This window comes from Thermobia domestica, chromosome 8 (assembly GCF_964235325.1).
Source record: "Thermobia domestica chromosome 8, izTheDome1.hap1.1, whole genome shotgun sequence".
NCBI classification, from domain to species: domain Eukaryota; kingdom Metazoa; phylum Arthropoda; class Insecta; order Zygentoma; family Lepismatidae; genus Thermobia; species Thermobia domestica.
Genome location: NC_137461.1, coordinates 127,923,496 through 127,941,887, shown reverse-complemented (window position 1 = coordinate 127,941,887; position 18,392 = coordinate 127,923,496). Strand labels below are relative to the sequence as shown.

The 18,392-nt window shown below is 34.5% G+C and overlaps 1 protein-coding gene across 1 annotated transcript in view; it reads left to right on the top strand.

Annotated features, from left to right (window-relative positions):
* Positions 1-18,392, top strand: part of LOC145693206 (transmembrane protein 164) — a 117,092-nt gene that overhangs the window by 84,760 nt on the left and 13,940 nt on the right. The window contains exon 4 of the mRNA XM_081768990.1: positions 10,907-10,985. Coding sequence (XP_081625116.1) covers positions 10,907-10,985 — 79 coding nt within the window. The remainder of the gene's footprint in view (positions 1-10,906; positions 10,986-18,392) is intronic.

Sequence of the window (18,392 nt, the reverse complement as noted above, 5' to 3'; positions counted from 1 at the left end):
TAGTCCGCAGCAAAAAACCTGCAACATGAGCACCTAAGTTTAGTGTGAAAGGACGAAGTTTTTTGCTCCAAAATAAGTGTGCAGAGAAGAACGACGATGTTCCTACTGGCGTGATTCGTGCCACTTAGACGTTATGTTGATTCCCTGGGCTGTTAGGCGTAGTTTCACAATAAACTTACATGCTCATGTTGCAGGTTTTTTGCTGCGGACTGTACCAACAAGATCTAAAAATAAAAAGTATCCCTCATTCGCAATTTTATCACTCAGAAATTTTGCATGTGAATATCAGGAGCAGCTCGTTCCGCCCGCTCCGTCAGTGTTAAAAACTGTAAAGAAAACTCATGTGCTTTCTTTTCCTGTTTTCTGAACATAGGAATTAACTTGTTCCCTTCCCAAAAGAAAACCCATTATTATCAAACTAGGAGGAACACTTCGCCAAAGCCCGGCCAAGACAAGAGGGAAAGCCTCTGTCACACAATGTAACCCATCGTAGAGTAAACTCGAAATTATCTCCAGAGAAAGGGATGGGTGGACTTATATAGGCTCCTGACCGACACCAAGTGGGCAGCCTTCCAACGAACTTTCTCCTTCCCTGTTTAAAAAAGTAAAAGAAAGAAAAAACTAAGCTTCGCACAATGTAAGAAAGGGGGTCACTTCCAGAGGTGTTTTTTTTTTTTTTTTTTTTCAATTTTCTAAAAGTGTTGTTAAAAGTATATATTTAGTAGCTAAACTACATTTACACACATATTATACAAAAAAGAAGTACAAACAAATTACAATAAAGAAATTTCATACATCTATAAGGAACCTTGGCCGATTATTTTCTGCTTAATTAAAAAGTTATACGAGTATAATTATCGTACAGCTACAACTACTGGAGGCACGATTGGTGTTGCAATCGCGATGGCATTGTATATTACGAATGACGTTTGTTTGGAGAAAGAAAATCTCAATTTCTTGTGCAGCTTATCGCTGTATAGCGAAATTTAAAAGAGAAAATGATATACCGTTTCACGGTCAAGTTACACATATCTTTAGATATCGGAAAATTATTTATCTGCAAAAGTATTTTAATGTGTAGGAGCAAGGTTATTGTCGTAGCCCACTTACTGGTTCCTCGAACTGCAGCGATCTTGCTCAATTACTTGAAAAGCTAAAGTTCATATTATTTTAACCATATATGAGATAGAAAACTTCAATGTAGGTGATAACTTATCTACTGAAAATCAATGACAGTCAGGTGCGTACGCAAGGGGTGGATCTTAGGGGTTTAGACCCCCTGAAATCCCGACTTTTTTGTAAATTTAGTCTAATTTGAGGGGCAATTTTACAAATTTTAATATAATTTACCCTCATTGAATTTGAATCCCTCGAAAAGCTTTGGACCTCTCGAAATAAATTCCTGTGTATGTCCTTGATGACAGTAGCTACACTAAGCTTACAAGAAGTCTAAGAAAGGCCACAAGTTGAATGCATAGTTGCAGAAAGGAATACATATGTTTGATACAGCGAACATTGTTTATTACTAATTAAAGCTTTTTTTTTTTCACATTACAAAGTGATTGAAACTATAATATGATGCAAAGAGAGACTACCTCTCATCCTCCAGGCAATTTGCACATTAACCCTAGAATATTCGTAACAGTTGAAACATATGTTAAATGATGCTCTTTCACGAGATATTTCTTTTATTTAAAGTACATATTGTATTTAATTATTTTATAGATTAACGTATTTCGCATAGACACAACATATTAACATATTTCGTTTAGGCACAATTAAATATATTACTTCTTCATTTTATCAAGATTAACCGCGCGACTGAAATTAAATCTGAATAGCTTAATTTAATATGCAGGTTGCAGCGTGTATCGTATAAGGTGTACAGAAGCCTGAAATATTTATTACGTTTTTATATTATTTGTACTCTTGAGTTTATGTGCATAGCTTTCCTTACTCTCTATGCTGAAAGTTTTTTTTCTCTATGCTGAATAGAATATGGAATTGCATAAGGAATGAGAGACTGAATGCATGGTCAATCTTGTTAATAAGGAAGATGGTATACACCATTCCAGATTTCAATGAGAATGTATTATAACGTAACTCGTTATACACAGGTCCTCAGTCATAATTATATCTAGAATTAGGTTACTAAAATCACTTAAAAATAATTTATATTGTATTTTAGCTTTTCCTCCTTTTATTGTGGCACACAATCACTGAAATAAATACACACCCTTGTAATAATACATACATCCTTTTGTAAGATGGTTCCAGAATTATATCATTTTATTTATAAAATTGTTGTTATGACAACCTAAAGACAAAAACTGATCAACTCATCGTATTTTCAAGATGTCAATAATAATCTTAGAATCATTTTTTAAAATTCTATTTCTTTTTCATATTTTCTTCTTTTTCGCACTGGTTAGTGCAAATTTTTAGTCAAATCACACATTGCCCGGAAATATAAGGAAAGATATTTAAAATTCCCGTTATATCATGTCACCGGAACTATGGGACTTTCTTTTATTCGGTTTACAATTAAAAGAAAAGAATCCTGGATCGTTAGGTAATACATATTAATCACTCGAGTTTTCGAATGCACCTCGTATAGATGAAAATTACAATTCATATATATATATATATATATATATATATATATATATATATATATAATATTTATTTTTATAACAGTATTATTATCATATTTATTTTATCATTGACTTCATTTTTTTATACATTTCAACGACGATATTTGATTTACAAGTTATGTAATTTTAAGTCCTTTTCGGGTCCATTGAAAGCTTGTTACAAGTTAATAATTATTTACTTGGGCATAATGAAGAAGGTTTTGAAAAAGATGTATTTATGATATTCATATGGTTGTTCTTTGAACGGAGAAGGATCAGTTACATATATCTTCAACAATAACAATAATACTTAAGATAAAACAGAATAATCAATATCAGAACAAAAATTAAAATTACACTCTGAACAAAAGAAGTTCTTATCAAGATCATAAATGTATGAATTATTCCATTCATTGATTCATTGAATTATCTTCATAGAATTCAAATAAGGTACGAATAACAAACAAAATCATAACGATATTTAAAGCGAAATAAAGCAAAAATTCAATTGAATACGGTTTTCTCGGACGCCGTAACTTTAGCTTAAGTTACATGACCAACAAATTCATTCAAGTTGCATTGAAAGTCACAAATCACAACAAGGTTAGTTTGGTTCAGGTTAGTATTGTATTGCACAATTGACGGATTTTCGAAATTTTGCAATGTCATATCTAGAGGATTAAGATCAACACACCTCATCGCATTCGGTGAAAGCACCATCTGATTGTTTACTACTAACATTTTAGTCTTTTCATTGAATAAACATTTCAACAGCTTCAACTCAATCAACCAATCACTACCAACATTAGTGGAAATACATGTTCTCTTTCTGAATTTCACGAATACTGGAATCAATTTTCTTCCTGCTACACGAATCAATGTCGTATATATATCATTGAACAGTTCACTAGACAAAGATGACCATAACTTTTCACATATTGATGCATATTAAAATCTTCGTTGTACACAGCATCAGTAAAACAATCAAAAACATTCGAATGAAGAGAGAAGTCAGGATAATCTGATACAACCAATACTGAAGTATTTTTTTGTGAACACTCAGCAAATTTCATCAATGCAAATTCAAGATCTGCATTTTCTGTTGTTTCTGTGGAAGTTTCAGGTTCATTTGGAGCACCCATGTTAACCTGTGATGACATTTCTTCGGTAGCTGATAACACAACTTCTGTAGACTTTTGAACTTCGGTGAAATTTTGCATTTCAGTGAATCTACCTACAATTCGTTCCATTTTAATGTCACTTCGTTCAATTCGTAGATTTGTCTGGTCGATTTTACTATTGAGTTGTTTCATCTGTTCACCAAGAGCTTGCTTTAATTGTCCCATCTGTTGATCGATTTTACTATTAAGTTGGTTCATTCGTTGATCCATTCGGTCACCAAAATCTTGCTGTAATTGTCCCATCTGTTGATTTATTTGTTCCATTTGTTGCTTCGATTGTTCTATTTGTTGATCGATTTTACTATCAAGTTGGTACATTCGTTGATCCATTCGGTCATCAAAATCTTGCTTTAATTGTTTAATGAGATCGGCTACGTCTGAAAAGTTCATTTCTCTGTTGCCAGCTGATTCAGATGTATTTTCAATACCAATGAGACTCATTTTAATATTCCTCAGAATTTTTATGCCACTTCTCAACACGGTAAACTCCGTCTTGTTATCTCTTTTAATGAAATCACCTCGTAGCCTTATAGTCAATCTGTACTGGTGAAATTTATTATTTAGGAGATTACCTACTTTACTTCAACGAATCTCCTAAAGGTTCCTGGCGGCAAACCACCAAAATTTTAACAGCACTCCTGGGCGGAACCACCAAAATTTTATGTAACGTAACTCGTTATATACAGGTCCTCAGTCATAATTATATGTAGAATTAGGTTACTAAAATCACTTAAAAATAATTTTTATTGTATTTTAGCTTTTCTTCCTTTTATTGTGGCACACAATCACTGAAATAAATACACACCCTTTTAATTATGCATACATCCTTTTGTCAGATGATTCCAGAATTATATTTTATTTACAAAATCGTTGTTACGACAACCTAAAGACAAAAACTGATCAACTCATCGTATTTTCAAGATGTCAATAATAATCGTAGAACTTTTTTTTTTTTAATTCTGTTTCTTTTTCATATTTTCTTCTTCTAACTGGTTAGTGCACATTTTAAAATCACACATTGCCCGGAAATATAAAGAAAGATATTCAAAATTCCACAGAAAATACAAGATATCGTTATAGTATAAGAAAATTTATTAAGGCTAAATTTAAGAAAACAGAACATACATATACAAAAATTAAAATAGGAGTTAAATTTTGTATGGCTTAAACCATCATCCTAAAATTTAGTTATTTTGAATATTCCTTACACGTCATTAAAAAAAAAAGAAAAAAGAAAAAAAAGAAAAAGAAAAAAGAAAAGAAAAACTAAAAGAAAGTCGCTACTAGTTACTTCGCACTGTAACCATAGACTTGTAGATCAGTTCCGAACGCAAATTTGAAGAAACGGAAGCAAAATGGATATGTATGGAACTGTTTGTCATATTGATATTGAAGTAATATATAATATTTGCGTCTTAATGTTGTGTTTATACCAAATCAACATACTTTTATCAGGGTTTTCTTTTTCTACAGTCGCTCACATTAATATTCGGTTTTTATTAGGAATTGCCAAAAACAAATTGGATTTGGATAATAAAAAGTCAAGTAAACAATTTATAAGGCAAAAGTTACGTGGATATATATTGAACGCTGAAAGAAAAAAATGTGACACAAAATGCTAATCAATGCTTGGTAACAGGATGTGAAACAGATAATGGGCAAAAAATATCTCCCATTAATATTCGGTTTCGATAACGCCAACGGTGTTTACTTGTTTCTGTACTATGTTGAAGGCATGGTATGGTGACAAGACATGTGCTGCAGATGACAGCAGAAGAGAGGTGATGGCAGAGGTGCATAAGCAGCACTAAATGTTGTGAATCAAACATTTTACGTGGACTGTGGCGAATATGAGTAGAAAAGGTAAAAAATATAAGTCTCGAGCAGTGACAATTGGTGATCTGTCATCATGCAAAAGGGCGTAAATACGCTAAAATAGCTTAAATATTATGCATCCCCTAGAGTACCGTTAGGGACATTGTCAGGATGTGTAAAAATGAAAATAGAATAGAATCCATACCACAAAATCGACAGCCCAGAAAATTATCAGATAGTGACGAACGTGCTATTCTTCGTAAAATTAAGAACAATCCCAGGCTAAGTGCAGTAGGTATGGCGGCATCCCTAAACTCCGAGTTAGGCAAGAACTTTATCGTAGAAACAGTGCGCAGAGTGTTGAAATATTCCGTGTTTCATGGTAGGGTACCAAGTAAAAGGCCTTACGTAAGTAAAGTCCAATAGAAGAAAGGATTTAATTTCGCACGAAAACATGTGGGTGAGTTGACAGACTGGTGGGAAAACGTCTAAACCATATACCCCAAATTTACTTTCGTCCACGAATAAGACTTAATCACTTACCCACATGTCTGTTGATTCACAACGTTCAGTGCTGCTTATGCGCTTCTGCCATGACGTCTCTTCTGCTGTCATCTGCAGTACATGTCTTGACACCATATCATGTCCTCTATATAGTACAAAAACGAGTAAACATCGTTGGTGTCATCGAAACCGAATATTAATGGGAGGTATTTTTGGCCCATTATCTGTTTCACATCCCGTTACCAAGCATTGATTAGCATTTTGTGTCACATTTTTTTTTTTTTTTTTTTTTCTTTCAGCGTTCAATATATATCCACGTATCTTTTGCCTTACAAATTACGTTTACTTGACCGTTTGTCATCCAAATCTAATTTGCTTTTGGCGATTCCTAAAAAAAAAGCCGAATATTAATGTGAGTGACTGTATCTATTGTTAAAACACGCACTTGATTTTTATTCATGATAAATATTGAATTTATTATTTTTATGTAGTATGATAATATAAGTCTGAAGACTAATGCGCTGATTTTCTTCATAGGTTACCATCATAACATAAATTATCTTAATCAAAAAAGAAAGTTATTCAATGTATGTTTGATTATTATTATTCCATGCTGAGTAATGGATATATATTATTTACATGCATTCTTGCTGCTTCTTCCAAGTTGCCATTGTTTATATTATTATCTTTCTTTTAGTGCATGACAAATTAATTGCAGCTGTTGTGTGTGTGTATACAGTATACGAGTATCAGATGGCAATAAACGATTCGCTAAATTTATTTTCATTTAAAATTCTATTTTAGCAATATTAAATTTGCAATATATCTTTCTGTCCATAGTTTTCATATAGTATTACACTATGTATGTAGCATGCCAAGCATAAGAGAGTAGAAAAAACAGCAGAAACCCATTAGTAAAATCATAAGATAGTACATATTAGTAGATCACTTGATCTGCACGTATCAGTTAGACACTTCTTAATATTGTAATGAAGTTACTTTCATTATTATTATTATAATTAGCGAGTACATACGTACTTTTCCTGGTCTTTGAAATAAATTACTTTTTATCACTTTTTTGTTGACGTCACTTTACTTTGCTTATGATTGCTTTTGTAGGATCGCTGTGTAGCATGATGCACTGATGATTTTGCTGCCTGCACTGGATGTTGCTTTAATTCATTTCCTCTCCCTTTCCTAAGCATTCATCACTTGGTGTCCTAGTATTTAAAGGTGGGTTATAAATATTCTACAATATATGTGTGTGTCATGTTTTTTTGAAGTTACAAAGAAGAGCGAGACACATGATGTATTAGGTTTCTTTTCCTATTTAAATGAAAAAAGTTAACCTTTATTAATTAGTTATCATTGCAGATATTATTTATTTATTGATAATTTACTTATTTTTACTTTTCTAGTTAATATTTTGATAGATATTGGCGGTATTTCTGTATTAGCACATTCAGAACGTTGTGAAGGTTATTAGAAGGGTACTGGAAAAGTTGGTGGTCGATTTTTATTTGACTAATTCTTTCTTTGTCGTTATTGTATTGTAATAAGAGAAAAATCCACTATTAAAGTAAACATGTGTTAGAAAATGCAATACAGCGTTGTGTAAAGTTCGATTTAAACCATATATTTGTAAGTTAGGCTCTGGAATATTTATTAATGTTGAAATTTTTAATGGAAACTCTCACCTTCATCATATAAGCTAAACCATACCGACAAAGCTTTTTCATTATATAATGGAAGTTTTGAGATGTTGATTAAAACAGCAATATTCCTTTACGTATTTTAAAAGACGCTGACGTAGGTGGGGGTTCCGTTTGAAAATTTCGACATAATAAATACACACACACACACACACACACATATATATATATATATATATATATATATATATATATATATATATATATATATATATATATATATATATATATACTAGAATTTAACTTCATACTTATATTATTTTTGCTATACATGAATAAGCTACCAGTAAATTAAACGCAGAACTTATACGCCGATAATACTTTCGTTATTATTAAGATAAAGATACAAGCATATTACACTACAAGCTAGACATAAAAAACAAAATACAACTTTGGCGCAACAGTTAAGTGGTAAAAGAAATGGAAACAATAACAAAAGTTATATATTTTAAACTTACCATTCAAATATATTAGTTTCTCAGTACAATGTTTCAAAGCACATTAGGGATCATAATGATTTAATACGACGGCAATGGTGCCGCGAACATGCAGCATGAACTGCTCATCACTGGATACAAGTAATATGGTTCAGATGAATCATAATTTATCTAATTTCAAACCACGGATCGTGTTTGTGTTGCGGATGCCTAAAGAAACATATGATTCACTATGTTCCTCTGCCCATTCGTGAAGCGTGGTGGCTGCTCAGTAATAGTGTGAGCCGCAATATTCTGATTTTTAGTGGGTCCTGTGGTAGTGCTTATCGATCACTTCATTGCCGTTATAATGTCGCCATTTTAGAAGATCAGGTGCATCTTATGGTCTGGATTGTTTCCAGCCAATGACGCCATATTCCAGGCTAATAATGTGCTCATCCACACAGCTGAGCTGTTGCGATATGATTTGAGGAACATGTAGATGAAGTTGAAGGCTTACCCTGGCCTGCCAAATCACCAGACCTGGACTTAATTTAACATCTGTGGTCCGCTTGGGGGGCACGAGCCCAGAATATATTCGCCTTCATCCTCTCACGGAACTGATTGATGAACTGCGAATGCGAATGAAAATAGGCGAAGGTCAGTTGTTCATGTGGGTATATCTAACATACTACCTGGTAGTGGCAGTTCAGTTACACCGTGAACTTGCGTAAGGACAGAGTGAACATGGGATCTCCAGAGAGCGTTATAAGGGCGTGTATGTTGTATAAGCTCAAACTGTTGTCAAACTCCACTGCAGCAGGGCGGAAGATATGCTAGGCCTTTGGTGAGGATGTCGTGACTACGCGGACAGTACAGCGGTGGTTTAACAAGTTTAAGGACGGTGACGAAACACTCGAAGACGGACCAGGTGCCGGAAGACCAACACATGTACAAAATGAAGAACTTTAGGCAGTAATTGAGGCGAATAATAGCCAGACATGTGAGGAACTGGGACTACAATTCAGTCATTCGGCAGCACCTCCATCAACTTGGGAAGCACTACGCGAGCAGACACCTGTGCTTCTTTGCTGTCTCGTCTGAGAAAGGGGCTATTTCTGGACAGGTTGTTGACATGTGATGAGAAATGGGTCCTGTACAAAGCTCCACGGCGCCGTGCATCCCATGAACCAATTCCAAAACAGTCGAAACCAGCCCTGCACCAGAAAAAGGTCCTCCTCTGTTTGGTGGACTGCTCGCGGCATCGTGCTTCGGAAATTGCTACCAGCTGTCAGAGCACCAATGCAACTGTGTACTGTCAGCAGTTGAGCTGTGTTTAAGAAAAACTCAAAACTCTGGAGCCAGCACTTCTGAATCACAAAGAGGTCTTCCTGTTACAGGACAACGCTAAGCCCCACGTGGCTCCGATGACCCAGGACATCATTCTACGCCTTGAATGGAAAACACTATTGCATCCGCCATACTTTCAGGACATTGAACCGTCCGATTATCACCTATTCCATTCCTTGGATAATCACCTTAGAGGACGCCAGTTTTAGTAGAAGTGCAGGATGCACTTGAAACTTTCTTTGCTTTACGACCCGTCAAATTCTACCGCTATGAAATCCATGGCCTTCCAGAACGTTGGCAGAAGGTCGTCGATGCTGGTGGGGACTATTTTTGATCTTCCGGATATGTCTTAGGTGACATATCGATGTTAGAAGGCGGTGGATGAGAAAGCGACAGAACATTCTTGGTTACCTTTATAGAATTACAAAAGCAGTTCAGTTATACTGTAATTCCTTTACTTGTTCAATAGTGTCTATGTTCGCAAAGAGCAAAAACGGAAAGAGTCAACTACTCCAAATTGAAGCATAATGCTCTAACAGCAACAACAACAACAAAATAAGTAAATAAATCAATAATACTCATTTTCTACATTGAAAATATGTTATCAAACTAATGATGAAGAGTCATTAACAAATACAAAACTAAATGAAGTGTTCATGTACATAAATTTGAAAATAAGGATCTGTATAAGTGCACATACCCCATCTGTTGTTAACTAATGTATATATATATATATATATATATATATATATATATATATATATATATATATATATGTGTGTGTGTGTGTGTGTGTGTGTGTTTGCTGTAGATAAACATCAATTTGAATACTTTTTAGTAAAAGTATAAGAGAAAAATTTTAGAAAATCGCGATAAAAATATATAAACTAACGACATAGTTGATAAGTGTACAATGACAAATATAAAATATATGTTCGGTCTCCAAAGTTCACAATCATTATAACGAAAGATTCGAATTTTTCGTTCAAACCAATAATAATAATAATAATAATAATAATAATAATAATAATAATAATAATAATTGTAGTAGTAGTAGTACTAGTAAAGTCTGGTGTTAAACACAAAATACAATTCGAGAGTATTTTCATTTATCTATAGGAACGCGTACGAATTCGGTTTTGTTCATAATTATTAATGATATTTTTAGTAATCATAGTTGAAACGAGAAAACTTTAAAGATGAGTATTAGTTTAAGATGCAGTTTTACAGCTTTGGTTTGCGTAGTATTTTTAATATACTGGATATATCTAATTATGGTTTTATATTTCTTCTAGTTGCCGTTTGAGTGGCATGTGTACTGGATTCAGCATACAATGATGATGGTAGTGCCATATTATTTATTTAGATTGGGAGGTATGTAATAATCTTATATTTATGCAGTATTTTGATAAGTAGGAAAAGTACCAAGATACGTTGTTACTTTTTTTTCTTTTGTTTTCATTAGCGTTAGATGCTACAACCTAAAAATATGCCTCGATGTTAATACTGTTCAACATAACGTAAAATTAGGCTAATTAGATACAGATCGTATGAAACACACATTAAACGTATTAAAACTTATCAAGAAACTAACAGTACTCACTTTTTTCGTCCAAACCTGTTCGGAGGAACAGAAGTGAGTAGCTTTTTAGTTTATTAATGAAGTACATAGTTTACATTCCGAATAAGTAAAACTTACTTTAAAAATTCAAGTGTTTCAAGTTGAAATATTCTTAAGGCCCGGAGGTATACGTAGGCGCACATCATCAAGCTTTTGACGTAATATTTTCTGACAAAAAGTTTATGGTGACTGGAAATGATAGCGGTGTCACGCTCTGAATGGGGAAGGCTGAGGAACTGAAGAGTGATTGCGCTTTGGCAACACAAAAGTTCAGTCCAAGTGTTATATTATGGAGTTGTTTCACCTCGAGAGTTGTGGGCAGACTGGAAATCTGTACTGGACCTCCTTTGCCGAACAATACATCACAGTATTATCAAAAAGGTTATTCCCAACTGCTAGAGATTACTTTCCGTGAGAAAATTAAGATTACTTCATCTTCCAAAACGATAAAGCTCCCTGTCACAGAGCATGAGTAATTAATACGTGGTGTTCTGAGATGATCATTAACCGGTTGTGGTGACCACGGAACTCCTCTGATATGAACCCCATTGAGGATTTGTGACACCTCAATTTCGTAGGCTTCAGAGAAAAACCTTTAAGAGCATGATAAGCTCATTGAAACCATTGTTGCCGTATGGTACCACGAAATAGAGCACCTTAAGGCACCAGTGCATACTGTGGTGAACAGCATGTCACAGAGGCTGGTAGCACTGAAGGCGACTAAGGGATGGCATATGAAGTTCTGAGAGAAACATTTGTAGGAAAAGGAACTTTTTGTTTATTTTAAAAATTCATTATGTCTTTCATTTCATTGTTGTAATGTCATAGTGTGCAACATGAATAGTGTTACTTTATTCAAGAGCAACATACCGAGATTATTATATAATACAGACATAACTTATGACATTATGTAAACAATTAGTTTATAAGCTATTAACACATACCAACTAAAGCCTCGGATAGATGTAATGTTTAATATGATCAGTATTATTTGCTGTGAATCATCAAAAACAATATTCTTTGCGTGGGTTAGATGATGCAATTATTTTGTTGCTACAAACTGTACATATATGTATGTCATATCGAAAATATTAAATTATTTGCAGTAATAATTACTCCATAGTAAGTTGACAGTCATACTGCAGAAAGTTACTTCATTTGTTGCAAATAATGAGAACAGTACAATTTCATACTTTAAACGTTTTCTGCTTCATTTTAATGTATAATTCTTTCTATAATTATGTACAATGTTTTTATTGTATGTGTTTGCGTAAGCGACGGCTGGTATTATATGTTACATGGTTGTGTAATCGGATATTTTTTTTTATCACTAAAGATATTTTTAAGTATTAAAGTAGTTTCAGTATTAAATGAACCTTTGCTCTTGAGCGCAAGACATTATTGATGCATTTCTCAAAAAATCAATTAAAAAACTGAAAGCAAGAGAGAGAGATTTACATTTTCAGTTGCAGAGAGCATTGCTACTAGAAGCAGTAACATTGAGCATATGGCAGCGAGCTCCTATCTCTTAACATGGGGAAGAGGATTTATACCTTCATCGATTTATCTTCCCGTATTGTTCGCTCGCAGTTGCACCTACTATGGCAACCGGTAGGATTCATATAGTCAGCTTCTGTAATAGTTACGAATTCCTCTACTTGGCAGTCCTTGATTCAATTGATAGGGTAGGTGAGATAAAGAAGCTTGGAAGAAAAGACTAATTCACAAAACACAAACTCGCAAAGAACAAATACGCAATTGGTGGTAGTAATGTTTCTTCGAGGCATAATGTTGGGGGCTTTGCCTTCCCGAAGTTGCACCCCTTCCGCAGACTCTATCCTTTTCTGATTGAGATAAGCAAGATTATGTATTACGGTAGTTTTATAGTAAAGGTCTAAGTATAGACACTCGTAGCGGAGAGTAAAAGGGGACAATTCCACCCTAGATTTTTGAAAGGGGTTTGGTTCTCCGAAATACATTCTCAAAAATTTAGATTTGCTTACCCACGCACTACAGTATTTAATACGTTTACTGTAGTTAATAAAGTTATGAAATATGCGTCAATAATTATTATATTACATGAAGAATATTGTTTGTATCAAAGTATGTATATTCGATACTTCGCTTGTGTATCGGTCCCCCCCCCCCTCTCTCTCTCTCTCTTCTTTACGGGTGAGAAAAATCCTGTGGGCGTTGCTGGTTCTAAATATTCATTATGAAAGTATAAAATAATTTCGTATATTAATTTTGTGCTCATATCGGTTCAGTTTTTAAGATTACGTACTGCCTCAAGAACCGTCCGGATCGGCTCTCTCAAGCAATTTTTTGTATGTATATATTGTCATACTACCAGCCATGTAATTAGGAGATCCCAACATGGAATACCAGGAAGTATGTCTAGTGAAAAACTGAAGTATAAATTCAATTAACGAGATTTAATATTTATGTTATTTCTTCCCACTCCACCCAGTTAAGTAATTTGTAATCAATCTCTCATTAATATTTTTATGGCCATATGTTAAAGGAGATGATGAGAATTAATGAAATGTGGAATGAAGAAAGTTGGAGGGAACAAAATAAATCCTAGAAAACACATGTACACGGTGTTCGTCCAACACAAAGCCCTCTCGACGTGACCTGGGATCGAACCAAAGACCCCGAGTAACTTAGAATCTAGGAAATGATTTATGACACTGAAAGAATAATAATCTTACTATGCACACAAGTAAACATATTCTCTTTATGCTTGAGATATTGCTTGATTTTGTTTTCACAAAGTTCTCCAATTTGAAACATCGGTACAGTTAAGAATTAAATATGGAAGACTCAAAAGTCAAACATACATGTAATATGATGTACAGAATGAATAGTAAACCAAATCAAATCAAATTAACGTTGATAATAGCAAATATATCTAGCGCTTGCAATCGCAATTCGTTCTTTTTTCCTACCTTGAAATATACTCCTATCACTCTCAAAAGAGAAATTCTATATTGAGGGAATTTTCAGCATCAAATTCAATGATTTCGAATTCACGATAATACCCATTGATTGAAAACTGACAAATCATTCCAAATGTTAATATATTGTAAATGATGTCTTGAAGGAGAAAATGTCCTACCATTGGTCTAATGCCTAGTTCTGTGTCTTTTATGCACATGGTCCCGTATTCGATTTCTGGTGGGAGAGCACGAAAAATTAATTTCACAATCATTCACTTTCAATAATCATCTGTCTTCTTTATTCTAATTTGCGTGGAATGTTAAACAAAAAAAAAAAAAAAAAAGAAAGAAAGAAAAAGAAAAGAAAGAAAGAAAAGAAAAAAAATATTTTCGAAGGAAAAAATCTTAAATTTCGTGCTTTCTTGTAGTGGAACAGCAGACAAAATTACCTGATTATTGAAAATGGACTTGGTCCTTATATTCATATAAAGAAATGCTAACAAAATGCATATTGTCGGAGAAGACAGGTGTTTCTCTACCCTAAAGAAAATAAAGCGGAAAATATTTGCGGCAGCGATGCTTTCTATTTAGAGGGACTTGCAGAGCAGCATTTCAGATTTCAATCACGTGATAGAAAAATTTGAAGCTCGAAAAGAACGAAGAAAAACGTTTCAGTTTAAAATAATGTATATTTTATTTAATTAAATAATTTTGTTTAACTGCGTGCATGAGTGCAATTTTCTTGTTTCTTCTTGTTTTTGGGTTACGCCATGATTCATGGCTTACAGCACATGCTATACATTCAATTTATCTCTTGTTCAATAACATCGGTATGAAAGTTTTGTATATAAATAGTGTATAAACGTACATTGACATGATTGTTTGAAAAAAAAAAAAAAAAAACGGAACCAGCTTATAGCTTATATATTAAATCAGTATTAGAGAATATACTTAAACCAATAAATATAAATCTTGAAGAGACTTTCTTCTTAATATTTCCTGAATATATTCTGAATAAGACTCAAGAATACTGGCGGAGCGGAACACTTGCGCTATGTACATACCTTTGATATTGCAGCCGCTGCTTCTATAGATCACAAACCACTACTGGTATTTATTGTTGATATTTTGAACTGTAGGTAGGTCAGTTTAATGAACAGTATAAATTATCATATGTTAGCATAATACAAAAATTACAAACTTATTGCATTGTTGAGTATTGAGACTTATTTTATTTGCAAACAGCAAATATTCCCGTAATAATTCAATCACAAAATCTTTTCTGAATTCTTGTTGCTTGTATTCGAATTCTCTTCCTTTCCAAACTCTTCTGACTTCATTACACACGCTAATATGATGATTTCCGACCTTTTCTAACTGGCAATACACTTTACTGGATGTCGAAAACATTGCGATACATTCGTTTTATTACATAGTATAAGACTGCAGATTTCTCTATAGTAGTAACTATATGTAGTACTGATCAATGTTACTCCCGCTGCAGGCTCTGGGTGATAAAATCTGTCTCAAAATTGATTTCACTAATTGCTATTAAATGTTTCTTGATTTTTAAATCCTAAAATTTTGGGACATATCCTACGGCTGCGTGACACAAAATTGTTTCGCGACATTGCGATTGAGAATCACTGCTCTATCACATCAAATAAACTCAAATTAAGTGATGAAATGAAGACTTGCATTCACGTAGAAAATAATATACATTAAATTTATTAAGAAATTGGTTAATCTCTCCTAGCTATAATGTTATTCAATTAACGTATAATCGCTTTTCTTTCAGTGATTGTTCGAATGTTAGTTGCTTAATTAAAATGTTATCAAATTTCTTGATAAAACAAGGTGTAAATTCGAATGTACAACAATAATATATCCGATTTCACAGAAAAATAGCAAATCAACTCAACATTTATTCTTTCTACGTGTATACGAAACAAACATGCAAAACAAATTTGAATGTAAATCTTATCCATAGAAGGAAAAGAAGTCATTCTGTAATACACAATATGTTGTAGATCTCATTTTTTACTCAGCTATGTTATAAATAAGTGAAGATTTTACCTATAAGTGGGTGGTCGTTTTTGTTATATGTCACTCACGTTTGTTGTTGTGAACTTCGGAGGAATGAATTTCCTGAGGTTAAATCTTGAACTTCCTTCTTCCCTACATTATAGTTTTGTTTCTTCTGTACAAAAGGAAATACAAAAGCTCCGTTTCAGTCTTGAATCTGTATTGAACAAAATTTAATTGGTAGAGCAACCGTGAATAATAATGCTTACTTCATTACACGGCCATAGAATATGTGCATTTAATTTGATTTCTATTGTTCCGTTGTTGATAAGTAAAGCTTGTTAACGAACGTAACTGTAAATACTCTGAGCTTTAGTTTACTAATTTGCAAATTCAATATACAAGGTAACGAAAAAAATACCTGCCATTTTTGACGTCCTGTTATTCATGTGCTTATAGAGAGAAAATGAAATGATGAACATGCCCCTCAAGCGACTGAAGGTAGTCTGACCATCGACATTCAGTAATACAGGCACGTTGTGGACATACAGCAGTCATAGCTCGTCCAGTGTCGAAAAGAAATGGAAATATGGAAGCAGATTGTTCGTGTGTGTGTTTGTTGTATGACTTTAAAGCGGACCTGTCAGCTGGTGCATCAAGTCGCCGCGTATACCAGGCATTTGGAGAGAATGCTGTGAACGAATGCACCGCCAGGCTTTGGTTCCAGAAATTCCGTTTGGGAGTTGTGAGACTTTAGGGTGAACCTCGCAGTGGACGACCAAATGTGTTGGATGACAAGGCGCTGAAAGCAGCCATCGAGGACAGTGGTTGTCACCACGTGACCCTGTTCCTCAAACCTCAAGACCACTTCTGCAGCTACGAAAGGTCATACTCTCTGTATGCTGGAATTATCGGCAAGTCGTGCATTACGAGGTCCTTCCACCTGGTCAGATCATCACTATTGACCTCTACTGTCTCAGGAGTTCCAAAGGGCGCATCGTGCGTTGTGGCAGAAGGAGCCGGCATTAGTGAATCGCAAGTTTGTGCTGTTCCTGCATGACTATGTCAAGCCACACATGGAAAGAGGACCTAGGAGGACCTTCAGAAACTTGGCTGGAAGACACTGTCATGTTGGAAATTTTATAAAAAAGAAAAAAAAAAACTAAATAGAATACGTGAGTACCTTACCTCAATTTCCACAAGCGTGGTTTCCTTTCGTCGTCTTGGATAAAAAGAAAACACCTTCTCTTACAGGTAATGCTCCCTTTGATCTTCCTATCTTCTAGAAGATTCGACGTGATTTTCACACTGTCAGTCCTGTGCACAGGCTGGAGTCCAATATTATACACGTCCCAACTTCCTGCAGCACTAACTTTCAGTAGCTATAAAAATCACACCGGAGCACGTAATTATACTCGCTTCATTTACTATTAAACTCATGTGTTAGACAAATACACGATCTGTGTTGACCGCACTCTACGATAGTTGCATACGACTGCTTCCTACAGAGCAGCAACTTCCAGCGCACAGCACTCATACAGAACACGAACTGTAACTGTGTGTGTGTGCATCTCGCTACTACAACTGCCCTTACGTATTGTCACTAGAGGGCGTAAGGTAATACACGTCACTCACCCTGACGTCACTAAACGAAAACTTGATAAACAAAAGCACATAAAAAGGTCTGTATGTGCAACACTTTCCCTTGTTGACAAGTTTTCGTCAACATTATGATACATGGATAACAATATTGAGTTACTTACATATATATACAATTAATTTACAACTAACTATGTTCTAATTTACAAGGCCTATCTTGTTACGAAGTAGTGCTAACCTATTTCTCATGAGAGGCTTTGTCAGCAAATCTGCCAGCTGTTCTTGTGTTGAGATCTGGTTCACCCCTAATTCTTCTTGAGTCACCTTTTCGCGAATAAAGAACTGCTTGGTCTGAATATGTTTGGTCCTCTTGTGGAATTCCGGGTTCTCTGCAAGTCTCACCGCTGCGCTGTTATCGACTTGAATGACGGGCATCTTCTCCATCTGTGTAATCTCTTGGAAAAGCCGTTTTAGCCAGATGACTTCCTTCGCCGCCTCTGTAGCTGCTACTAGTTCAGCTTCTGTGGTTGAGGTCGTTACCATACTTTGACGTTGACTCAGCCAACTTATACTTCCTCCAGAATACAGTACAAG